This window comes from Apus apus, chromosome 1, assembly GCF_020740795.1.
Source record: "Apus apus isolate bApuApu2 chromosome 1, bApuApu2.pri.cur, whole genome shotgun sequence".
NCBI lineage: Eukaryota > Metazoa > Chordata > Aves > Apodiformes > Apodidae > Apus > Apus apus.
In genome coordinates, this window is record NC_067282.1 from 171,098,775 (window position 1) to 171,126,494 (window position 27,720).

At 40.7% G+C, this 27,720-nt stretch overlaps 1 protein-coding gene across 3 annotated transcripts in view; it reads right to left on the bottom strand.

The window, feature by feature from the left end:
- Positions 1-27,720, bottom strand: part of RASSF3 (Ras association domain family member 3) — a 79,879-nt gene continuing 52,159 nt past the window's right edge. For 2 of the 3 annotated variants that reach the window (XM_051634160.1, XM_051634153.1), the window contains 4 exons: positions 4,081-4,188; positions 2,133-2,400; positions 929-1,044; positions 1-561 (listed from right to left, as the gene is read on the bottom strand). In XM_051634160.1, coding sequence (XP_051490120.1) covers positions 412-561; positions 929-1,044; positions 2,133-2,400; positions 4,081-4,188 — 642 coding nt within the window. In that variant the 3' untranslated portion in view covers positions 1-411. Of the gene's footprint in view, positions 562-928; positions 1,045-2,132; positions 2,401-4,080; positions 4,189-25,585; positions 25,643-27,720 lie in introns of those variants that run through there. The other variant, XM_051634170.1, reaches the window with a different exon arrangement.

Below are 27,720 nucleotides of genomic sequence, written 5' to 3' on the forward strand. Positions count from 1 at the left end.
TTATTTTCCAGACAGTTTAATTCATTTTTTAACCCATCAATTTGCACATCCTTACTTGTAAAGCTACCATTAAAGCAAAGAAGAAAAATAAAATAAAATCTTATTTCATAGCATCCTAGAAAATGGATTACAGTTTCACAGCTTGCACCAAGATAACTTGGAAAACTCCCTAGGCACACAGAGGGTTGCAAACTGATGTACAAACATGCAGAATCCCTTACTTATGGGTGCAAGATGCTAAGTGACCTGGCTTATGGAACTAAGTCTATAGCAAAATTCAGGTACCCCGGCATCACAAAACAGTCTTCCAAATAAAGAAAACTACTCTCTGCTGCTCTTTGTACATTGGGTTTGGCATGCTATACTGACATTCGGTAGCGTGCATTTTCCTGAGTGTCCTTTGGCCCCCTTTTAACCAGGTTTCCACACCCCACCAAGGGCTTCTTCAAGTCTTTCTCTGTAAGTCGCATAACGCTTCTTTAAGATTTGCAGTTGCTCATTTTCTTCTTTGTCCAGTATACGCAAGAAGTTTTTCAGTTCAGGAATACTAAAAGCTTCCCACTGGAAAGCGAAAGAGAGAAAAGGATGGACAAGATTAACAGAAAGTACACAAGTTATTTATATACACAGTATTTTTAAGCAAAACCTCAGATGCTCAAAACAAATTCCAACTGGAACAGCATCAGGCACCTTTCCTTGCAAATCGTAGGGATCTGAAAACATTTTCCTATTTTAAACTGTTTTTTGTTCTGCAAGCAACAACTGGTCAGTCTAACCACAAATCACATGTTTACAAAATGCTCCAAGTAAATATAAGAAGAAAAAAATCTGCTTCCAAAAAATGGATCGTCTTGTCAACACAGATCAAACAGGAGCCCGTTCATCCATGAAGTTAAACACACACAAAACCAGCATGAGTGTAACATACCATGACTTCTCCAGTTTCATGCTCGCGTAGAACAAAACTGAGCATTTCTGTTCTGGGACCTGCCACCAAACGCAGGTAGAGGGGATGTTCTCGGTCTGACAGCTTGCATGTATAAACTGAAGGAGAAGAAAATGACAGTAATTATCATCTTTCCTAACAAAGTTTTGGGTGCTTTGAATGATTAACAGTGGCTCATGTTATAAAATTTCAGAGACAGGCATGCACAGCCAGAAAACTTAAATATTCTACATACTGTCTACGTATTAGTCTACATACTGGTTTTGAACAAATGAGTTTTTAGGGAGGAGATGAGCAGATTGGATGACTGATGGTATCAGGGCAACACTACATTCACACAGGAATGAAATGTCCTCCAGTCAACACAGTACACCATCTGAATACAAGCACACACAAAAAAATACAACATGGGCCTGCTGCTATAACTAAGCACTTAAGACATCGGAGCTGTGATATCACTATTCTGATACCTTTTCCACTGAAAATCTCACACATGAAGCCTAAGAGACAACTCTGCCTGCGTGACAGTTCTGGTGTGACTGGCAGTCAGAAACATCTGAACATTTCAGTTCTCAATATCCATAGAAGAAGGCAGAACCGAAGTGCAAGAACACCACGTTGGCAAAACGTGGTTTCCACTACAAATACCTTTCGCATCTTCTGGTATTTCCAAATGCAACATCCAAAGAAACTTCCAACTGCAGTCTCTGCACTGGAAGAGCCACGTGCACTAACTCCCATCAACACAGTGCATGCCTGTGCCCATGATGCACATCCCTTCAACAGCTCTCTGCCAATGCAAGGACTTCAGGCATCAGAGACACCACAATCTCTCTTTCAAAAAATACATCCTGCAATTTTATCTCACAAATCTGCAGTCTATCAGGCTATCTGAAATTCAGAGCTTGAATAAGGGGCATCTTCAATAAAATATAATGGACTGCGAGGCATAGGAGATCTGTGCAGATGGTTTAGTGGGTTCTCTAGTATTTTGTGAATGATCCTGATATATCCCCAAGTCATTTACTCTCTTACCCATGCTGCTTTTCAAAAATAAAGATGAGAGAGCAAGATTGTCACCTCCATTTATCTGAGCTCTTCCACCCTGCTTATTTAAGTATTCCTACAGCACAACTCCCTCCCCAGGCCCCTGAAACTACCAAAATGCCACAAGCCTAACTTATACCTTGGTCTTCCTTGTGACAGCGTTTATAAAGTGCAAACTTGGCAGGGTTGTCAGCCACCAAAAACTTTTTGAGCAAAGCCTCAATTACTTCACGAACAGTATTGGTGCTGCTGATGTGAAGGGTATTGATGCAGCCATCCGGCAAGTAAAAGGCAGTTTGGTTATTGCTGGGAGCACATCTCCCCTGGCTCTGGGAAGACTGCACAGTGATTGGTCTGCATAGTTCCATCTGAACTTTGATGAAGCCAGTGTAAATCCCGTTTGCGTTCTGCAACAGAAGGAAAGTGTCGGACTGTTAAAAGCAGTAATGACCAGTAGTGACAAACCAGCAGAGCAGGCAGGTTAAAATGGTCATGGGGAACAGAAATTAAATGCCACTGTAATACATGATGTGTCCTAGGAAATACATTGTTTCAATAATCAGAGATTTATTCTTTCTGGTGTATCTGCTTCTTAACAATATGCACTGAATAATAATACCTGCCTTCTTCTTAATAATACCTACTGAATTCTAAAAGTATTGGGCTCTCATCAAGCAAACGTGCTAAGTTTTCACATTAGAAGAGAACTATGAAGACCACTAACACACATCTTTATCAACAGATTTTATGCAGGTATACAGAAACTATCTCACATATTTTAGCAGTGCTCACCAAATTAGTCAAAGGCATTCAGGTGCTCAAATCCCATTGCAATTAAAAAAGGAACCAGAATAAATGCCAATCTAATCAACATTTCTAATTATTTATTCCGGTTGCTTCTGAAAGACAAAGTAACAAAACGGATTAAACCTTACTGAGCCAGAAAACTTCAGGCATTTTGCTTTTAGGCATACTGACTCCTGACCCACACGCAAAAGCATAACAAAATCTTTTTAGTACATAGTCATATGGTTTAGCATATAATGGAACTTCAAAATTTCCATATACTGTACACCTACCGGACTATGTAATGTATCAGAAAAATCTGGACAATGCAATGACTGAGTAACAGCTTGCTTAGCAGATAGATGTGGATTTTGTTAGTATGGTCTGCAGTAGGCAGGACTCAATCTTAGATCAGGTCCACAATCCTTGGAAATAAAAAGTCTAGATGCATTCCATTATCTGCATTAGGAGGGATGGGGGAAGGAAGTCTGTTCCTGCTGAAAACCTGAGTGTCTACTCTGAAAATTAAGTCTCCTATAAAAAACATGGCATTTTTAAACTTTTCTCACGGGTTGAGCATCTTTATCAGAGAGATACCTGACAAAAATCTATGTACATGAACAAGATAAATATATACCTATAACTATATGTATACAAGTATCTAAAGGGCAGGTGCAAGGAAGATGGAGACAGGCTCTTCTCAGCAGTTCCCAGTGTCAGAACAATGGGCAACGGGTACAAGTTGTAATGTAGGAAGTTCCATTTAAATATGAGGAAAAACTTTACACTGAGGGTGACGGAGCACTGGAACAGGCTGCCCAGGGAGCTTGTGGAGTCTCCAACTCTGGAGATACTCAAAACCCACCAGGATGCAGTTTTGTGTAAAGTGTTCTAGGTGATCCTGCTTCAGTGGAAGAGTTGGACTAGATCTCTAGAGGTCCCTTCCAACTTGAGCAATTCTATGATTCTGTGATCTTCATGTTTATCAGCTGACAGTTTTCATCTGACAAATTTACATCTTAGGTGTCAAATGAGATTTTATCTTTGAGACATTTCAAACAAGGCATTTTTTTCTACTACAGTTTGTTTCAGTCGATATAAAGAGAGCTATATGGATAAAATATAAAAATCTCAGAGATGAGATTTAATTTACAGATCTAACAAAGAGCCTTTTACAAAGCCATTAAAACAGAGATAATTTCATATGAAAGATGCTGAGACCAAAATGATTCACAATGCACTAAAAAGTTACCATTCAATTGCTCCTATTAAAAATTACAGGAGTCCTGTGGAAAACTTACCAAGGTCATCTTTAATTTATCAGTGACAGATGAATTATAGCTTTGTATCTTCTCTTTAATTTCTTCTTTACTGAGATAAACATGAGGTTCTCTCTCCTTCTCAACATCCTTCAACAACAACAGAGAAAGCAGTTTCAGAAAACAAAATAAAAACAAATTGTTTAATGACTTTAGATATCAGCATTCTTAGTCCAAATGTTAATTGTTCCACAGAGGCTCAACATAATTAGCTGTACAGCAATAGAAACAACAAGATAGGCAAGTCAAACAGAACACTTGGACTGAAAGGAGACAGTTACATTAACACACCCAAAGACACTTGTGTCCTTTTTTTTGCCAACTGTTTTCATTCAAATATTTATCAGCAGTATGTAAAACAGCTCAGCTCATTTTATGGCTCAATGTGCTCATGTCAATGCTGTGCAATATTGTTAAGAATGTAGTGCCAATTTTAGTGATATAATGCTTAGGGCACAAACAGCTATTTCTAAACGAACCAATATATATGAAAATAGCAGCACTACTAGCAAGTTGTGTGCCAACAGTGTAAGAGCATCCCTGCATTCTAATGTGACAGATAGGATGTCATGCACAGTGTCACTGGCTACTACATGAACCACCATGAGTAACTCTCTAGCTCTATAATGTTTCACCAAATTCATGTTTTTTCCACGGGGAAGGCCCTGTTAAGATTTTTTTTCAACGGCTGCTTTTACAAGCTTGCTACAGATTTTATGTGCAGCAGTAAAACCAATCCCTGGAGTTGGATTTTATCCAAATAAACATTTGTTCCCAATCCGTATTCCTGCACCAATCTAGCTTTAAAAATACACTCCAGTTTCCATCACTCATACAAATGCCATATATAGTATGAAAGGGTTTCAGCTCCAGCTTTAAAACTTCACTTAGAGAACCTCAGAAGACAGGAATATACATTCACGGCATGGACAAACTGTCAAGACACAATGTTCCAATCTGTCCTCACAAACACATCCCAGTAGAACTTACCCTAAGAAAGGATTTCCCTCACTTCAATAGCCAGTCCTGTACCACAGTCTTTAGGACACCACTCAGCATACACCTTTGCAGGCATTTCAGTTTGCCAAAAACAACCCCAATGATGAGCACATCTGGTGTGGAACTTTAGGTTTCCATTTGTCAGAAAGAATCGGCAGAACTTTTTCTGTCTCCTAATTTGAAACCAGCTAGTTTTAGCTCTTTTGGGCTTAGTTCTGCTTTTCCTATATAGTATTTTACTAAATGACATGCTGGAGCAGACTTTTTTCCCATAGCTATAAAAAGAAAGGTGTGGTCTAAATGGAGAACTGGAAGATAAAAACCTTGACTTCTGATCTGGGCTCAGATACTGGTTTTCCGCGTAACACAGAGAACATACCTTTATTTGACAGACCAGGAAACTGAGGCAAAAAGGAATACCAGCCAAATACAGCCCTCCTATTATCTCTGTAAGCACAGCTCCAAGATTGTGTAGCATCTTGCACAGTTGCCAGACCCCACCCAGTCTATTACAAAATACCAAATTACTAAATGTTTTCAGAATCCAAGTCTTCATTCTCACCGCAGAAATTTAGTTTTCTTGCCCTTCTATTTTTCATCTTCCCCTTCCCTCAAACTGCCATAATAATGACAGATAAAGCTTCAGCTGAATTTCTCACTTCATCTCCCCATATACCCTTACAGCTTTGTAGTGTTCTGTTTGAAGCAAATAAGTAGTTATAAAACAAAGCAGGCACGGAAAAAAAGACAACCAAGTAGTAATTTAATTTTCTATGACATTGAGGTAAATGTTGTTGTAGTGTTCAGATTTAAAGTAAGTATCAAACGCAATGACCCATTGTCAGAGTCTGGAAATATGGACAGTCTAAGTGATAGTGATTCAAATAATGTTGTGGGAGCAGGTTGAGACAATCTTAGCAGTGGATACTGAAGGTACAGGGAACATTCTGTCAGTCTCTAGCCATAAAGACCTGACACAGCATTTGCCATCAATATGACTGATTTAAATAACCTAGGCTTAAACTTGGAATGTTCCTTGCAATGCAGCTGCAGACAAGCCTTTTCACATGGATACCAGCCAAGACTCATCTCTTTGAGAGATGAGCTGCTTGTGGAGTTCATACCTCGCCAACCTGCTAACACTTATGATACTGAACTTCCAATAATGGACATCTCCATTTTAATATTTATCATCATTCCATTGCTGATTGCTCAAGCAGGTACCTCTGATCTACCCTGTTGGAGACGACTGTCACCATGATTACCAAAGTCATCCATGCCATCCATCATCATCAAGAGAAATCACTAACCAGAAAAGAGAAACAGCACCCTTCTTATGCTCAACCATGGTTGAACACTGTTTACTGTTTTTCTTTGACATTTCTGGAGCTGAACTGCTCTCAGTATACAGTGGCACTTCACTTTTGCCATACAGATTTGTCTGCCCGTGCTTTAAGTTAAAACAAGTAAGTCTTTTCTGAGCAGCGTACTTAGGTGAATGGAGGAAGATTTGGCAAACTCATTCCCACAGCTCTCATATTCTTCTGTACTTGTCACCTCGTAACAAGACACAGTAAAGGAGAAGTCCTCTGCTAATTCCCACTGAGGCCCAGCAGATGAAATTCCACTTTGTTTTCCCAGCAGAGAATCTATTTCCTGTAGAAGACACCTTGACAACAGCCGAGTAACAGCAGTAATTAACACACGTCTACTAGGATTTACATTATGCTTGTATCACAACCTCAACTGCTTTAAGCAAAAGAGCAAGGGCGTTTCAGAGGCAAGTCAGATGATACAGCCAAGTAAATCTATCATTGGCTCTTATGACAGTTCTGCCTGGTCTGGGGAGAGGTGAAGCCAGTCTGTGTCACCTAGTGGCTCACCCAGCCCAGGACAAAAGCTGCTTTTTCTACCATGGCCCTCCCATGCCCCCCAGGCATGCTGTGCAACCCCTGCCTGTGCAACCTGCTGAGGTGCGAGGGCTGGCAGCTCCAGCTGGCCAACTCAGCTCTAGGCCAATTCAGACACAGCTGATTCATCTTCAGATCTCTACAAAAGCGCCGAGCAGCAACACCTCAACATGTGTATGCTGGGAATTGTGAAACTTTCTGTCTTCAAACGTCAGGCTTGGAGATGAGTTTCCTAACCACAGATCCTTGCACATGTCACAGCAGCAGGGCAAGGTATATAAGCAGTCAGCAGAGCAGTTCAGACTCTGATTTATTCTGTCAGCCAAGACCCAGACGCTGCTGGGCTGAGCAATGGCACTTCTGGGTGCTAGTGTTTAAATAGTGAATTTTCTCTCCAAGCCAATGCATATTATTTTTATTTAAACAAAACAAACAAACCAACAAACAAAGAACAAAACAACATAAAAAACACACACCCCAAAAAATAATTAAAAAAACAACACACAACCAACAAAAAAAAGTGCCTCAGTTAGGTGTGTCTCCTCCCAACACTTAAGGAAAATATATACTTGGTAATGGCTGCCACATCATCACTCCTTCCTCCTCCCAGCCCAGTAAGTGTATTTTCCCCATCAGAACTCCTGGTCTCCTTCCATTCACTGCTTCTCATGTAATCTGCAATTTCTTCAGCCCAGCAAGGATGTGAAAGATAAAAACTAATCTCATAGAGACCACTGACTGCATCAGAATCCATACAGATTATGTCTCTGGGTCCAAAACATGACTTCTAAACTGAACTACTATTTTCTGTGAAAATCATGCTGTCCCTCCCACAGCACACACCACTGATGGCCATTCCTCAGGTCAACCAAAGCAGCATTCATTCTCAAATGAAATTCCTAAGCAATAGCTGCCAGTGAGGGGGAAATGAGGCAAGTGCTTTTATTTCCCCAAGGGAAATAGCTGATCTTTCACTAGAGCTCATGATGCAATGCCTCTTCACAGTTGAGCTTTCTCTCAACAAAAAGGGCAGAAAATGTTTTCTTCTTTATCACCTCCACCTCCCATGCACATCTCATTTAGTATATTGCAGATGTTTATAGAGAGGCAGCACTGTCTTTTTAACATTTATGCCCATGCAAAGCCCCCCAGAGACTATTTCAGCATGAGCCCTCAATGAACACGACAAAACTGCACAGTTAAAATGCAGTTAAAATGAACTGCAAATAGAGCTGTGGTCCCCAAAAGGAAGAATCACATCACATCTGAGACTTCCACGAAGTCCAAGCCCCATGGTTACTGCTAAACCCTAATCCTGCACTAAGCACTGAACTCAAGCTAGCAAGCTGCTATGGGATGAGCCTGAGAAGCTCCAGAAACAAAACCCCAAAACCCTGAAGCCTGTTTCCTCAGGATCCTTGCCCTGAGATGGATGCATGGCTTCCTCAAACTGCTGCTACAGGCTTTTATTTATAGGAGGATACAAGAAGGTCTCTCTTCTCTCTTATCATTTATCACAAAACTGGGGAACCAAGCTCTGCTTAACATTTCAGCTCGACAGACAAAGGAAAAAGATAATGGACTAAGGGTTAATCTATCTCAAGAACATATTAAAGCATTTCTGTAAGAAATTTAAAGAACTAACACATGTTGGAGCTCAAGCTAACTTTTAAGCCATGTGAGTCCTTACGCCCTGCCCTCACATTTCATATTAATCCCACATATATATTGGCCTGTGATTCAGTCAGATGAATGAAGATGCCCTGATCTTGCTCTAAATTGCAGCCAGGAATAATTAAGTAAAGTACTACAGCTTTGACAAAATGAGAAATGCAGCCTAATCTACATGAAAAAAGAATAATAACAATTAAAAATATCTAAGCCTTGTTTTGTCATAAATTGCAGCTAACACATCCCACTTACATCACATTTGCATTAAAGAAAGGATTTAACTAACAGTGCTATCACACAACACAAAAGCCCAGCGGAGAACACAGGAAGGAAAACAGAGAAAGGGACTTCTGATCTCAGTTGTTGCTACTGCTACAAGCAAATGTACTCTTTCCCACTGCTTGCCAGCACTCCCACAGAAAAGAAATTGAAACCTTGCAATGAAATTATTTGAAACAAACATCTTGCTTTTTTCCTCATCCTAACTCTCTTGAGAGCAGAGCGCTTTGCCAGCAACAGCAATTTCTCCTTCAATCCTGGGGCAAGCCTGCACTCAGAAGATGTGCTCCTCCTTCATTTGAAAGCCTGATAATCACCAGGTAGAGCAACAACTCATGTCCATTCACAGTCAGTCAGCAACACCAGTAGCCTGAAAGGTATGGAGAAGATCAAATGGGGGCAAGAAGGGTGAGGAGGCATATCAAGCTCCAAGCATTGCACCTTTTCATGTAGCTTCACCTTGAAATGCTTGTGTCCTCCTGAATGGGGCGAGGTTGTTTTCTGGGTCAGGGAAAGGGGAATTTTCCAACAGGACGGACGTGGGCAGAATAATCTCTGTATCCTCTTTAGTACCTTTTGCTTTCTGCCCTCAGTGTGATCCAGTTCCCACCTGTCAGTGGCACGCAGAGCAAGGAAGCCAGTCTCTTTTTCTAAAAAAACCCCTTTTTTATTCTAAGTGGGTTTGGTTGACCCGAGACTTAAGTAATTATCTTGACAGTTGGAGTAAATTCAAGAACAGCCTGCACCATGCCCTCCTGAGGTAGCAAGAGAAGCAGTGCCCTCCTAGGTCAGGTGTATGGCCCATCCAGCCTGGTATTCTGCCTTCAACACCAGCAGAAACAAAGGTTATTTTGAGCAAGAATGTGAGCTTTTTCTGCAGCCTCTCTGCTGGCATCAACAAGTGTTGTACCTGGAATTTAGAGGGCACCTCCCTTCTGAGCCTGTTTAGTGTCTGTTTATGGACCCAGTGATTATGCATGCACATAAACCCTTTTTGGACAGGCTGATAGTGCCCACCTCTACAACTCCTGTGGCATCAAGTTCCAGAAGTTCATGACTGCAGTGGCAAGAAGTACTGCCTTCTGCTTTAAGGTAACTTTCTATTAAGACAGAAGACAACTTCTGTGAAATACATTGAGTGCCCCTTTAATCCTAATATGGCAGGACCTGGTGAATCTGAGTTTCATGTTCAGTTTATCCACACCTTTGCAATTTTGTAAACCATGCCCATACACCTCATTCTTTCTTCTCCAAAGCAAGGAGCCCTGGACTCCTTGGTCTTTCCTAAGGTAGATGCTCCATTCTCTCAATCGTTTAAGAGAAGAGCAGCTTACTGCAGTAAACCCTTCCCAAGATGTGGCAACCAGATCTGCATGCAGAACTCGTGACATGGGTGCATCAGAGATGCTCTCTGCTTATTAATTTGTACACTACAGGTCTGTGAAACATCTTTACCCATTATATCCATGATGCAACATGGTCACTCTTCCAGAGCATTTCCACAGTGGTTACAGAAATACTCATGCCTACTACCACAGCTTATAATTTTACAGGCATTCAAATTAGTAAGTAAATACTTGCTACTTTCAGACTATTTTCAGTTTTTCCCAACTATCATCACACCTTGTGGCCTGGCCTCCTAACAAAAGAACTGAATGACAAAGGGTAAAGTAAAGCATTATGGCTCCTCTCTGACCTCGCTGATATAAACACTCATGTTTATACGGTGAATATTTTTACGCAGCAGAGAAACAAATTGAGAAGTCCAACTTCCCTTTATTCCTTTAACAAATTATTTCCCTTCAAACAGAGGCAATATAAACACAGTTAATATTCAGGCACTGTGAAAGGAAGGCTAGAAAAAGAAATCTGTTTGTTGGTGACATAAAACAAACTTAAGCAGTGAAGTTTATCATGACCTCACCTCTGAAAATCCCTAGTTACAAACCCTGTCATACCCTATATGGCGGTACTTTAACTACTGGCATGCAACCCAGTTTTAGAAAGCCAGTCATCTGTTGAAAGTGAAAACCAACTGCATGAAGAATAATATCTGAAGCCTGGGACTAGATTCTGTTCCCAAAGACACAGCAGGTTTTATGCAGATTTGTACTTCCCCCCCCATATTATGACATTTTTAAAGCAATACATTAAATTATTTAAGTAAAACTTCACAGCTATTTAAATGTCTCTTATTTCAGTAAAACTAGAGGTAAGAAAAATCCCAAATGGTAAATAACCTCCTTCAGGTCTCCTCTACAGAAAGTGTGTGAGTTTAGACTGCTGGCTATTTAAGCAGATAAGGGGTTTAGTGAAGTAAAACTGATTATGAACCTGTCTGTGACCTGTACAACAACATTTAGCTTTAGGCAAACAGCTAGGGAACAAGCTCATACAAGATATCATATAGAAAACTAATTAGTGTATCTTGAAAAGAAGGTTAAGTATGGCCTAGAACTTGAGCTATTAATACAGTTATCAGACAATTAATATTAGGACCCTGGGTCATTACACCACAGTATTGGCACGTGACCTTGCAATGCAAGAATCCAACACATTCCATCTAACAGAAGGCAGAAAAAAGGTTGTTTCCAGCAACAATTCCCCAAGTCTTCAAATGCAGCTATCTGCATTTTACATTAAAAATGGTACTGCAAACCAACCAGCTGTTCCTGGGGAAGCAACGTGCTGGAAGAGCAAGTCCCATGTCAGGCCAAGGTGTGTAAGCCTTCTCCCCGTGGTTACCACTGACACTTCTGGTCTGAAGCAAGTTCAATCACAGGCCTTGTCTCAGCAGAAGTGGGGTGATGTGCCAGCTTCCCCCATGTACGTCAAACACCATTCAGAGCAACGTTCCCTTCCCGGGTTTGGCTGGGTAGTTCAGAGATTATGTCATCAAATTATCTTTTTAAGCCTTCCAACAAAACCCGTCCCACCAATCCGATCAGTTTTGTTTGTTCTACTTGAGAGGAAAACACACAAATGTGCAGTAACAATTCTCATCTAGGAAACATCATGTAACGCACTGACACTTTGGATATAGCACAACGCTACAGTTAGTTTTTCCCTGGTCACAGACAACACAATTAAGAAAAGATGCATGGTCTTCTCAAGTAAATACTGGTCATAGGGGGAAGTTCCTTGTTTGAGGAACATACAGTTCCCTAAAAATTACAAGATGTTACCATTCCTGTCTGTCTCTTGGTCAACCTAGTGCTGATCTCATGTTTGAACCTTTTTGAAGGAAAAAAGCCCTCCTCTACCACACACGCACCTAAAAACCTCACAAAATTGAGGAAGTACAACTCTTTTTTACATAAAAATCTGTATTTTAAAGGCCTCAAAAGCCTATAACAATAAACTTGGGAGGGCCAGAGGGGAGATGTTAGAAGTCGTAAGCAATCACTGTACCTTTAGTAAACTACACATGCTCTAAGCCAAAGAAGTCAAAGTATCTTCTTAGTGTGTTGAACATGATAATGATAAAACTGTCATATGCATTTACAGTCAACTTATGTAACTGCTGCTTTATATACATACACATCAAACAGCAAGAGCTAAAAGCTAACTCAATCTAAAACCTAATAGTTTCCAAGGACTACAGCTCTCCTTCAATAGAGTAAGCTAGGTTATCATGAAATAAGCCCATAGGAAATATTTTTACACCAACACTACCTCTCTCACTGCACTTTGTGTAATTAACACCCTACACAGCTTCACAGAAATGTTAAAAAAAGAACCAATCTCTTCAAAGAGGCACCCAAATTAGATATTTTACACAGTGCAGACAAAAGGAGGCACCCCTACAGTCTAGCCCACATGAAGAATTTCTTTCTCCTTTTTACACTATAGATACTTTGTATCACCTGGCACATTTCCATAACAGCTAATACTGTAATAACTGCACTCTCCTATACAGCCTTGGTATTCACATGTTTTATTAAAATTAAGGTAATATCCACAAGACATTTCTGAAGTAGCACACTTTCCAGCTTTACCTAGTACTGCCAGATCTGATCTGGTAAAAAACCAGTTCAGTACTTCAGAAAAGAAAAAAGAGGTGAAACTAGGCAACCAGCTCAGCAACTCTACCATGTACTATTATAGCATAAACTTACATTGACCTTAATGATAGGACTGTACCTCTCTTTCATATCCCCAGCCTTAAGAAGTCAAAGACTGAAAAAGAAATACCAGATCCCCCCAGTCAATTATCTATCTCAAGCCTGCAGCAAACAGGAATTTTTCAGACCTTTCTCCACCTTGGCTCATTATGACTGGAGTTCCAGTCTGAGCCTACTAAAGCTTCAGAGCTCAGATTTGACCACTGTTCCAGTAAGAAGGAAAAGAAAGGGAAGGCTTAAACCAGTCTTGGATCCAACTTTGCTACAACTCTGTGGCTTACGTTATTATTCTCATATTGCAGATATGAACTCTGTTGAGGGGCTTAGATGAGAAGAAACTGGCAAAGCCTGGACCTTAGTCCAGCCACATGCCACCACCCACAAAGTCCACATTTTAGTGACCTCAGGCTCATGCTGGTAAGGAAGTACTTGATCCTCAGATCTCTGCTTTGTGAAGAAACCAAGAAACTGATTCAGGAAGATTATGCCTTGAATAAACTCATCAGCATGGTAGTGATAACCTGCTTTCTGTGGTATTTTAATCCCTTGGTTTTCTACACCGTTTTTATTACTCACACATACTTTTAAAGAGGCCACCAAGCAGTTCAGCTGTAAGCAGCATGGGACTGCCAAAAGGACAAGTTTCTCCAAAACTCTTATGTTCTCTAAAAGGAAAGACAAAACACCCTACTAACATTATGAAAATGGAAAACTGCCACCAACTTATTTGACAACCCTTTTTGCAGAAGTACACTTGCAGCCTAGTTCCAGTATGAATTTGTTTTCCAGAAAACACACGCATTTATTTCTCACAAGTGAATCCAGATGCCTCAAATTGTAGACTTCCATGCTGGGACAATTTAAAAGATGACTGCTTCCAGCAATATGCCTGCTTCTCTGCTAGATGCTACTGCTGCCTCAGAAACCAGCATTAGCTGCCACAGTCCTTGTCCAGCAACAGACCTACTACCAGGCTGCTGATGACTTCTACATATCCAGGAGGCTTCTTCCTTCATTAGAAGGAACATAGTGCTTTGCTCTTTCTACAGACAAAAAAAGAACAGGTTCAGCAAGTTGAAAAGAAAAGAAATAGAAAAGGAAAGTTATTTTTATTTTTGTACCGACAGAAATAAAAAAGGCTATGGATTACATAACCAACCATTAAACAAGTCTGCAGTGTGAGACAACTATGGTGCAATAAACACTTTACCACACAGGTTGCAACTTACCCAAACACTGTGCTAGCCTGGTGCCATGTATCAGCAGCCAGTTTACACGACTAACATCTTCAGTGCTGATGTGAGCCTGCTGCTCCCTCCCTCCCAACTCACAATATTGCTGTCTCAGGGCAGAAACTTCTGTAGTAATGAGCCATGTCAGAATTACCAGGCAATAGTTACAATCAGATAATTTTTTTAAATTTCACCAATAAGCGAGCAGAGTGATACCAGTGCTACTTAGATAAAGGCTGGCAGGAGTAGGAGGTCACAATGGGTAGACTTTCAAGGGAGTGTGTGAACAGAAGACTTTAAAACATGGTTAATGAATATCCCACTGGAATAGTTGGAAAAACCAACTTTTCTTCTAAGGAAAGATCAGGAGAACAACAATTATGCTGCACTGGAGAAAAGGGCTTGCTTGCCTACAACCTGATGTTATGGCCCAACTCCAAACACAAGTTATTTTGCCAGGCTGGAGAATGGCCACCAGGAAACCAGAGAAGGGGAAAAAGATTACATGCTTTGTTCTTAAGCAGCAAATCAGAGAGTGTTGATTTTACAACAAAAAGTTCAAAAGTTGCTCTTTTTTTTCTTTCCAAACAGCTATTTCCCTGCTTTTATGGGCAGGATGTTACAGGCACAAGGAAACGCTGCTGCTACTCCACCTTTCCTTATGCCCAACTTCTGCTTCAGGAAATGTAATTATGAAGTCCATGAAGGCAAGAGATCTGCTAGAGCTGATATGCACTTCAGGTGACGGAGAAGACAGCCCACTGCAATTTTTCAGAAAAAATCCACCCTTGTTAATATTAAAGAGAATAGGAAGAGTTGGTACCCACCACACCCTCTGAAAAAGCACTCCCAGAAGACAGGGCATGTTAAAAGAACAAGACACTTTATGGACAAGCACGGGATAAGATGAAAAAAGTAGAAACAAAGCTTCCCCAAATAAACAACAAATTTTGCAAGGCAAAAACCACACATTAATTACCTTTTATTAAAGTCCCTGGAATACTCTCATCAATGTTTCTTGTACTTCAAAAGAAATACTAAGCATCTTGATGTTTAATTCACATTTTTAGGGGATAAAATAAAGCATACAACCTGACAGCAATGCCATTTTGACAAGGGATCAAAATGGAAGTTAAATAAAATCAAAAAACCAAAAAACCAACACCCAAGTGGAACACAGCATATACCTAGCTCTACAAACCTAAACTTGCTAAGTTACTAAATTATACCTCTAACTTATTACAAGTTTGGTAACCTCAGGAGCCATTCTTAGCTTACAAATATGCACATGTACACTTAAAACTATACAGTCAAGCAGAATTTCTTCAAGAGCTGGCAAAAATAATACTGTCTTCTGACAAACACCCAAGCATTAGTCCTGTAAATAGACCAGTCACTTCACATCCACTTTTCTACTGAGCATATATAGGATAGGTCCACTAACAAGGTGTCTACCTCTAACTCCAGACCTGCCATGTGTAAAAGACCTCTGCTTTACACACCTCAACCAAACCTATAACAAATTAAAAAAGCGGGTTTTGTCCTTCAGTTCCAAACCTGTACAAGCAATTTAGCCAGAACATTGAAATGCAATCAAATTTCTATCATTAGCTTCTTTGTGTAACCTGATTACAAAGATTCTTCAAATTAACAAGTGTCATAGGTTCACGTAAAACACTCTTCTGTAATGCTTAGTTGCACAGGGTAGGGAAAGGGGAGTGGAACACTCTGTTGCTTCCTTCACAGCATCCTGGCCAGTATAATGCTAGACACAGGGAGCAGACCTGCAAACTGCAGACAACACAACAGCGCGGAGAAGGACACAGTTCTTTGTTTTTTAAAAGGCATTTGTTTAGCATCCGAACCATAATTTCCATCTCATTGACTTGTATTATGAATGTTGAAAGTTAGAGTAACACAGTAAAAGAGTCACCTCTGCACATAAACTACAAGGCATGCCTGAGCCTACGACAGTTCTCTCAAGATGGCAGAGCCTGGTCCTTGATTATTAGGAGCATTCATCAGTAAGTCCAAATGAAATGAGTAGTTATTTATGCAGTCATTTATTACAGTTATTAGTTAGTAAATCTTAATTAAATCAGTGTTGTTACTTACACAGTTCTATAAACATATCAAGGTGACACACACCAATGCCCATATGTGCATACATGCAGGAAAGAGATATTTTTAGAATTAACATGGCAACATCAAAGTGTGGAAACACAGAGTCTTAAAGGGAGCTCAGCACATGCTTTTAATCAAATTTATTTATGATGTAGAGTGGGAAGAAGCCAGCCACAGTTGGCTGTAGTACTATAAAATCAGCATTTCAGAAAATGAGCAGAGGCAATCTAAACAACTACAAGATGCAACTGATCCTAAGAAAAGATAATGCTGCGGGGTGTACAACTCAAGATGCCACCACACCTTCCAGTTTTGCTTCAGTAAGTTGCATTTTGTTTTTCATCTCTCAACCTAGTACATCTTACTAATTGACACTATTGGAAAATTAACGAGAGCCCCAAACATCTTACAGGCTTAACCAGACTAGGAAATAACATCTTTCTAATAAGTCACAAGAAGTTTAATCCTATCCTAAGGAAAGACACTGATCAAAACTAGCAACATCTTGATATTACTGATAATATTAGGAGAGCACGTTCCCTCTTTGTACTCTTAAGCAGTTTTATGTGGCCACATAAATGTACTAGAAACGAAGCACACCTGCTTCCAGCCACCCTCCCACACACACGCATGGTGTTTTGGTTTGTACAGCCCACATGCATGACAAGCAAGGAGCCTGCTCTGGAACACGGCTTCCCAAACACCCTCTGCATGCAACAGAGCAGCAGGCACTGTGCAGACCCTGCACCGCAGTCCCTTCCTACCATCTGAGTCCCAGCTCAATGCCTCTAGCCACAAAGGATTAATCTGGATGAGAAATATTTACATTTCCCAGCAGAATTAACCCTACCAAGTACCAGTTACAGAGCTGCACTCCTGTCTTGCTTGGCTCAGGATCTCAGGAGTCCACTGCTACTTGTTTTTCCTGCCCACACAGGACACCTGCACCCAACCTGATTTCAAAATGCTTTGATGGCAACTTGTGTGCATGTAAACAGGCAGGTGTCTTGCTGTCAAGGAGTCATGCTCTTGCTTTAGTTAGTTCAGATGTTGCCCATCAAATAGGTAATAATAATTCTCACCACCAAATTGGATTATTTTATGCATTAATAATGATAGATAGATAGATAGATAGATAGATAGATAGATAACCTACTGCTATAATGGGCGATACACTCAGGGCTGGTGGGTGGATGGAGGCTCCCTTTGGCAGGCACTGTAATACCAGCCCCTCACAGTGCCTTGCCCATGAAATGGGGGCAACAAACACACTGGTGTGTATTAAAACTCCTCATAACCTGCTCTCTCATCCCCTACCAAATCTCTTTGCAAACTGCTACTGGTTAAGAGAATAATTTGCCAGTACAACTGGAGACGCCTGGGAATATTTTGCAAATCAACTGTAAACAGTAGGCTTGGCAAACCTTTTCTACATTACACATAACAAGGAAACATTATCTCTGCACCCATAACGTCAGCATTTTTGCGTTTCGGTTTACAGTAAGTCCCATGCATCTGTTTAACAGGACATTTTGAAATACCAAGTTATCAGGAATACTGGCATTGGGATATTAGATTTGTGCATTAGCTTTTCTAACATTACGAGATCTTCCAGATCTGACTGCCTCGGTTCAGAAAGAGTACTCCCACTGAAAGAGATACCACTGCCTTCCATCATAACAGCTGTTCACAAAACGTGATCTCTGTCTGTGTCCAAAACCTCACTGATATTTGCTATCTTGATCCAAGCTGTTCAAGTGACTGCAAGTCGCTGGTAACTCTCGAGTACAAAAATCACTGAACAAATCCAGAATAGCAAGACTAAAAGCTAAGAGTTAACACAGGAAAGAGGAGTTGAAAGAGCACAGCAAGCCTCATTTACATTGCTAACACCACACAACTTTCCCCACACCCAGGCAGACTTAGAAACTCCCAATATCCAGCTTGCTTATTAGAAACAAGAACCATGAAAATGCTGCCAAGGGACACCTGGCCCCTTTAGAGGCTTCTCATTTATTTTCTCTGCAGCTGGATAAGGAGGAAAGTCACTATTTTGCACTCCTGCACTTAAACAAGGCATGAAGACCCCATTCAGATTTTGCCATAAATACACATTTAGTTTTAAACACAAGTTTAATCTAGTAGTCTTTAATTGTGTGTCTTGGGAGTGAAGTGCTGAGCAACCATAGGCTATAAGCTTTACTATGAATTTGAACATGACCAGTTGAGTAATGGGCTTAAGAACATTTCATTGTAAATAAGACTATGGAAAGGTATATAAAAATGCTTTTTGGAGACAAATACAGCACACACCCAAGTGTCAAATTTGCAGTAGTAATTTATGAACAGATTATTTCAAGAGAACACAAGCCATTATTTCCATGGCCCACTAATAATGTATTCACTGAAATTGTGGCATACAGCAACAGTCATTTTTCAGTTCATCACAACTTCAACAAATGTTAAAAGCCTGAGCCAATATTCACAATACCACGTATGAAGACAATAGTTTTCCCCTCATCTCAAAACTCCAACCAAAACTGCTCTGTTACAGCAGTGGGAGAAACTGCAGGGAAACACTGAGTTTCTCCATGACAGAAACTCATCCAAGTGTCTTGGAAGCAGCTGCAGCCACAAAGGCAGCTGTGGAATCCAAGAGGATGACAGGGAGCCAGCAGGAAAAGGTAGTGCAGGCACCGCAAGCCAGGATTGCACACTGCAGGAGATACATTTGATTGTGTTTCAGAACTGTTGCTCAATTCAAAGACCACTTACTGTTTAAATAAATGCATCTGTCCTTTTGAGTAGCCTTGTTACACTTGTTCTCAATGACAACCAAATAAAACATTAGGACGAACTAATTCATTTATGGTTTACTATCATTATAATTTTCTTCACACTCCACATTGCACCATTTCCACGCACACTTGCAAATATGAGCGTTTTTCAGTGTTTTCTGGCAGTATTTTTGTCAAGCAACTGTGACTGCAAGATCCCTTGCTGCAGAAACTGGAAAAAGCTGAGCAAAAGGGGCAGAAACAGCAAAAGGAACCTACCTCTAGGGTGAATTTTGCTTGGCAGGAATGGATTCCATCCCTGCCCTGAAAAGGAGTTTTAAGTCCAAAAATATCCACAGATGATCACTAATGGCAGGTTCTCTCCTTTTAGGTAAGCTGACTTGAGACCTGATGGTAGCTAGGATTTGGTGTGTCATGAACATCCACATCTGCAAACAAGGCAAGCACATGCAGGATCTGTGTGTTTACTGCAATATGCACAGAAGTACGTCAAAGTGGTAGAGGCATTTCTTACTACACAAAGCAGAGAACAAAGAGGGACAGGATGGGACATAAGACACTCATCTGGATCAAAACACCTGAACAGTTTGATTCCTATTCAAGGTCATGCAGCAAGGCAGGAGGAGCCAACTTCACCAGATAAACCCAAGTGCCTTATTTGAGAAATCCTAGTGTATCCAAGATGCCTGCACAGGGCTGCCAGACATATCAGAGGGTTAGTGAGATACCTGAAACCCATCAAGTGGCAAGATGAGACCAGGCAGGATACACATTCCACAGTACTCAAAATTATACCAGATGCCTCTGGTTTAAGCAGCCGAGTCCCAGTCTATACATTAACTTGGTGGTAAGCTAAATTGCTCTCAACTCCATTGCGAGCAAGACACTTACACTCACACACCCACATGTAGGTATTTTAGTCTAGAGCTGAATCCTACCCTAGTAACACCAGCAAGGGTCAGCCTCAAAAAACACAGATAGGGTGGTTTTTGCAAGTAACAGTTCGTCTGTGGAACTCCATGTCACAGGAATATGGGGTTGCTACAAGTTCACACAGGAGCAAAAGCAACTAGGTAACTCTCAGAAGAAAATAACCTAGCCGGCAAATCACAAGAGGCTAGAAAGATGTTCTGGCAAAACACCACTGTGTATTTGTCCTGTTTCTCTACTCTTCCCCTGACAACTACCATTATCTGCAGCCAGACTGGATACTGTGCAAGAAAAAATCCTGCTCTTGACTTTGTATAGGTATTCATACATTTCCTATGTTTCAGCACCCACTGAATCCCACTATAGAATGGGAATATCGCCACTGCATGTAAGAGAAACAGTGTCCCCCAAACAGAGACCTAGCTAATCAAGGTGCCAGATGAAACCTGAGCAGAGCCTGAGGTGAACAGCTAGGCATCACACCATCCAATCCTAACACAAAACAGACTTCCTAAAGCCAGACACACGAGCAGTGATGCACTTGCAGATGGGAAGAAGATGCTGTTAATATGTTATTGTTGGAAGGCACATTTACAAACATTTGTGAAATATCATAGGGAAAAAAAAAACACCCATGTTGGAATTATTAATTCTTTCTTTAAAGCCAGCTTTGAGTACTGTGCAGGAAATTTATGGCCTTATGCCACATATTCCACAATAAGAAAGAGAAAGACTCATCACAGTTGGCACCATACATTCTGTGTACTGGATGAGGCAAAGATTCTGTGGCTGGGATGCCAGCAAGCAATAATGTAATTTAAAATTGTAACCTAACCCAGAGAGACAAGGAGAAATAATACTGGCTTTTCCAAACTAGAGACGACTTAGTTATTGAGTATTTTTAAAAATAAACAGACACTTTAATGTAGTCATTTATAGAAGAATTATTTTACTACCTAGAAAGCACAATCCAGAATTAGAGTACCATGAAGCTAAGATTCATCAAAAGGCTATGAAGATTATGACGAGACTTTATACTTAAGGACAATGAGATATTTTCAGATGAGAACAGTTACACTTAACTTTACATTACTAAGCCCTCACTTTCATATGCATATATGTAATCTCATACTTCAACAACAATTCTACTAAACAACTATTTCTTTTTAAGATTTATGATAAACCAAAAGACGCGGGAGTTTGGCTTGAATGAAAAAAAAATAACCAAAAGAACAGATGAAGCACTGCAAAAAGTGAATGTTTCTTGCTTCCCTCCTTATTAAAATAGACTGCAGCATATATAACTCTTTTAAACAGACTTTTCAAGAGCTCTTCTCTTGGAAGAAGAGTTTATTTAGCTTTTGGTACAAATTTTCTATAAAGTATTTTCTTGCTTTATTACAGATGTGTTATTTAGTTATTACTTACATTGTTGCTTCTGAAAACATTGTTATAACAATTGCTTTCTGCTGATTACTGATGTTCTTTGTTTCTTCTCAGTTCCACATTAGTGCATCATCCTCCAGCCACAAGAAAAGATGGCAGCTATCTCAAGTTTAGCACAACTGTAATGTTCTTCCCTCTCCTGTTTGAGTTGCATGAACCATTTTCAAGCACAAGTCTTGAATGAGAAACCAGTGTTTTACTATTATAAAGATCCTTGGCTTATTCCAGAGCTCTGTTTGAAGCTCAGAGTGAAAACAGTAGTACGAGTCTTCTGCTGCCCTGTCTGGATAAAGTGAGGTCAACTGGCCACATGTCCAAAAGACATTTTAGAGAGTAACTGTTCAGAGGTCTCAACTGAAGAAAAGAAAATAATAATCTGCAAAAGATACCTCCACTTTCCCAAAGAAAGCCTAGCAAAACAGGACAAGATTTGCAGAAGCCAGCTCTTCTTTCAACCCAGGAGGCAGCCATGACATTGTTACAGCTGGCTTTCATTTTGACAGGTCAAGATCTACAGATCCTACACACTTAAGAGCACAATTAATCTAACCAACCAAAGCAAAACTAAAAGCAAAAATTACCCCCTCTGTTTACAGCCTTCAAGGAAGGTACAGACTCGTATTTCTTAAGATCTGATTTTCAATTGCAGCAAGCATTAAGAGCCTTCTATAAAGGATAATAATAAAAAAAGCCTTGTTTCTCCCTGAACATTGGCAGAGAAAGAATGAGAAATACAGGAAGTTAAGGCTATAAAATATGTGACCTTGTCTAAGTAGGGACACCACAAAGACTGACCTGAAAGAAAAATCAAACTACCATCCATCTTGCTGCAAAGGGTATTAAAAAAAAAACCACACCACAAAACAAGAACACATACACACATTAAAAAAAAACATTTTAAAGGATAATTTTTTAAAGTATGAGCAGATAGGGTATCTGGTCAAGAGTTCAAGGCTGCATTTGAATTTCATGGGGTAACTGGATACTGTGTGGAAGCCTACATACCAGAATGCCCTTCCTAAGCAAAGGAAAAATTACTGTCTGGAAACTAATAGGACACCTTCTGTGTTCCTGGGTACTGGGAGGACCAAAATCCAGTTTGCAAGGTAACCCTCAGCCAATTCCTCAAACATAGTCTGCAGCTCATCAGCAGAATTAATCCTCTCCTTGCTGGACACATCTTTTGCTAATCAAAATAAATGCTAATGAGAGATGAGTGCAAATTCCAAACATACACTGTACACGTTAAAAAACACAGAGATTCTGTAAAAAAACTCTTGCACACTTGTTTATATTTCCCTAACATAGGTAACACAGCAGAGAGGTACTGGCAGAGGCAAAGGACTACGCCTGGCACCACAGGAAAAGAAAACTGTAGGTCCTATAGCCCTTCTCTTGAAGCTGCAAAACAAGCAAACAAAAAAAAAAAATCCAAGTCAACCTTCCTTTGTTCAATTTCACACTTTTTCCAGACACTTGCATTGATAAGGAAGCTGGAGGGAGAGAAGTTCTTTGAAACTAGTTTGAACAAAAATCCATGTCAAAGAATCCCACTACCATCTGTTGCAATTTATAGCAGAGATGTATTTTAAACCATACAATCCCCTGAGGCATGCTGCTCCTCTCTCTGGCCCCTCTCATACAACTCTGAGAATTCTGCCTTGAGTAGCAGGAACACATAGCTACATCCCAGGGAATTACATACAACAGAAGATACACATCTTCTCGTGTCTTCTGAAGTCAGTGTGTCTGTCTCAACACTTTGCCAGTTCTGCTACTGCCCCAAGTTTACTATTTTCCCACAGAAAACTCTTGGGCAGAGGCATGCATGGGGAGATGACACACCATTAACTTTTCCTGAACTCTGAAGTAAAAAGGAGGCTATGCATCAGGATAGTGCTACTCCAGGCACCTGACAGCAGGTCAGAGGTGCAGTGTCTGCCCCCTGGAGACAGGGTAAACTGAAAAACCAGTCCACTGCTACCATCTACAGAAAGATATGGATAGGGAAAGTCTAACAACTCTCCTCTCCCACAGCAGGAAGAGAAGTGGAAGTCTGTGACAGCTTTCCCACAGGAGACTTCTACTGCTCCATCTTGGTTTTATCAGCAAAGCTCTATAGGACATCTCATAGCCACCTACAGAGCAATTGGCTGGCTGTGCACCCACCTTCTCAAAGTAGACCCAGGGAAGCCAGGAAGCCCAAGCACATGTGGTTCAACATATGATGTGATTACATCAACACAGTAAGGGAGCAAATGCTCCTGCAAATTCATCTCGTTGTTCAAACAGCAGCCTCCTACACAGAGCTTCTGAAAGCCACAGACTCCATTAGTATAAATGAGCTGGTTGTCCCAAAAGAGGGTAGGTTAGAAGGAAAGTTATAATCTTCACCTTACCTATCCCACAGGAATTAAGACAGAAACATTGGCATTTGGGAAAAGGAAGCAGCTACAGAGGGTAAACACTCAGGGCAGCAAGTACCTGCATGGAGAGCAGGTAAGTAGCTGTTATCTGACAGGGGAAAGGAGTGGCTGCTGGAGGTACCAGAGATCAAAGATTCAGCAAGTAGAGCAGGGAGGAGATTAAAGGGCTGAGCTGCAGACACTCATCCAAACCAGGCTGAGTCAGTACGACTGCAAGGAAAAGACCTGGGATAGCTTAAGCCCAGGTGGAAAAGGGAGTCCTGCTGCACCCAAGAGACATGCCAACAGAAATCGTAACAGGGAGGAAAAAAAAAAAAAAAAAAGCCAAGGAAGAGCTGGAGGAATTGGAATGAAGAAAGATAAAAGCCATTGGTATGACTGGAAGGCAAACACAGTTACTGCTCCTACATCACAAGCACTTCCCAGCACTGCAAATGTCTCAGCAGCATGATGCTCTTTGGACATGGTAACAGTCTACTAAGTCAAACATAACTGTCTTCTAGCTAAGTCACACCACCACAGCCTCCATGCTGAGGGAGACAACACTTTAAAGAAGCTGTCAGGAAGCCATTTACATTGTAAATGCTCAGTGGTCCAGGACATAGATACATATCCCCAACTCAGGTTAATTATTTGCTATAGAAGGCCAGGAAACAGAACACTACACTTCTGACTTCCAGCTCTCCAGAAGCCAACTCCATCCCAGGGAAGGCTCTGCCTTGGCTTGCAGCTTACTCTGCTGTCTGGTTTAGCATAACAAATCTACTTTGATCTCCTTGCAGCAGCTGCTGTCCTCCCATCCTTCCCGGGCCACTCTCAGAGGACACAGAACGCAGGAAACTCTAGTGGCTTGGCCTGCAAAAACATCACTCAGTCCTCCTTTATTTAAATATACTATTCTTCACACTGCATAACAAGTGAAAAAGGAATTGAGATAAAGAGCAGCTGACTGCAACTAGTTAACAGACTGGTAAGTCAAGTAGTATTGTTCACTTGGTCATACAATGGAATAGGTAAAAAGAAAACTGGAGGTAATACAGCTTGGTGACCTATGGGTACCAGGAAGGACAGTAAAGGAGGTTGTGGCTAACTAATAAAGATTAATTTAATTAAGAGAGTCTGTCTCTACTCACTGTGAAAGTCAAAGAAAAAAAGCAGCAGCACTTAACTTTTCTACAGTTAAAAAGCTAAAGGGATTTAAAGTGCATGTTAAAGGGAATGGAAAGCTGACCCTTTTCCTACAGAGATGCACCCGATGTCTTGAAACACCTGGAGGTGGCCATCACTTATAACATGCCACACTGCACTTATTAAGTGCCTCAGAGGACACTTAGTAGTGTCCTTGCTGGGTGTCACTGACTTAAAATCAAAGCATAACAAGTCAAATGCAAGGCTGTTCCTATTGCTACACAAGAAACAAGCTTTCAAGAAGGAATTGGCTGCCATGTCCATTTTGTTTAAAAGTACCTGTCACAACAGTTAAGCCTTTTTAGGAAGTGTTTAAAAAAGAATAAGCTAAATGTAGTGCTAAATTTGAGGCTTACAGACCTCAGGTGCTTCTTCCAAACTGCCTTTCATTTCAGTATCACATTCAACAGGTCAGAATTAGGAAGACTTTTCTGAACTTCAGGAGTTAGAAGCCCGATTTTCAGAGGTGTCAAGTACTTGCAGTTGTCCTATGCCTTCAGAAGAAGTTGATGACAAGAAGGCTGTCAGTTACACTAAGGGGGGGGAAAAAACCTTTAATCCTTTTCACAGAAGATAAACAAAGAACAACAAAACTTATTTGCACAGTAAAGTCCAAAAGGACTTTGAATTTAAACATTAATCTTCAGTCTTTTCATTTAATATCACTGCATGCCTGCAATAACATTGAAAACAACACCCCTCATCACTTGCTGCAAGCTTGGTACTAGTGCATACTTTTCAAGACATATTTAAGCTATCTTTGACAGACAGACTCAGTATGTTTACAAATGACTTCTGCATACTGCAGTTTACCTGCTGATAGGCATTTTTAAAGTACTGAGCAACGAAGGCTTAGATTTCCACAACAAAATAAGGTTTCCTTCTGATTTGCTGCCATTTGCAGTGGCAAAAAAATGAAATAAGAATTTATGGTACATTGTAGTTTTGCTTCAATTTTTTTGAACTTTAAAAAATACAGATTCCCTGCCATTTTCAACATGTTATCCATTATCAGTTTAATTTTGCTAAAAGACCCCTCTTCAGTCTGTCACTTTGAGTAGCCTAGAGACAAGATGGAGAGCACTTAGAAGAGTTGTTTGAGATGGCAAATGCTTCAAAAGACCTGTTAGGAATGTATTAAAGTATCAATTCATACTAGCAGTGGAAGTTACTTACAGAAAATAGATACTCTCCATTAGATCTCTCCAAAAGATAGATAACACCTTCAGACTTGAAGCTATGCATCTAATTTCAGATTTCCCAACAGCTAGTATTTAAAAAGTGAAGCTAGCATTTATTTTCTTAATGCTCAAGACTTATGAGCAGTAGGTAGCACTACATGGTGTAGAGCATCTCTTCAAACCACCATTAAGAAATAAGAATTTTTAATTTTTTTGTTTTAAAAAAAATGAAAAAAAACCCAACAACAAACACCAAAACAAACTCTACTGTTAGGAACTGGGAGGAGAATATGGACAAAGCACAAGTGGTGAACATACGATGCAAAAAAACCCCAAACCCCGTAAGATGTCTCCATGTTCTGATAAGACAGTAAGCTCTGCTGAACCTACATCAGCTCCTCCAGAGACACCAAGGCATCCCTGCAACAGGCATCACTGAAGAGCTATGGTGCAGGACTTACTCCACATATTGCAAAACTCTCCACACCCCAACCAGCCTTCTCACATCCCAGGCATCTTGACTGGCAAGGTTAAGGCTCCAAATGGAGATACACTCTTTCATACTGGCAGATGTACTCAAGCAGCACCACTCCCTCTTTTTTCCTAGATGAGTCATCTTCCTGGAGTTCCCTGATTTTATATACTGCAGCTCCAACAAAAGCTGTATCGGCAAAAGCGAGGAGTAGAAGGAACCAGTGTTACACTGGGCAATACAGCCACCAACTCAAAAATTATTTAGAGTATGGTATGACCTATTTGCTCTAGGGAAAGCATCACACTGACTACAGATGCATCATTTTTTCCTTCCTAGTCTTATTTTATTCTTCTCAACTTCAGAGAGACTGAAGGCCTCAGAGAGCAGCTCTAGAAGAAAAGCACAACAGACACTAGGACTGGAGCTGCTTGTCTCATCAACAGGAGACAAGCAAAGAGCCCAAACATGGAAGATGACATTGACTGCAGCAGCCCCCTGTGCATGGACCATCCTCATCCAGACTTGCAAGCCCAAAACAGCAGAACTTGTAACTACTGAGGCCAGAGCTATCAGGCACGCTGAAGCAGACAACTGATAGCCTCAGAAACGCAACATGCACCTTCAATCTTGGCAGCCCCCTCCTGGTCCAACAAGTAGAGCGTTTTTTCACTGGGAACTAAGGGACAACCTCACAGGTTACCTCAGCACCAGAGCAGAGTCAAGTGGGTGAGAGCTTTCCCCACTCCAGTCCATCCATAACACTTCTGCAGTCAGACAGTACAGTTCCTCTGCAACCAGAATGAACTGTCAGCTCTCCAGCACAGGACAGCTGTGATGTC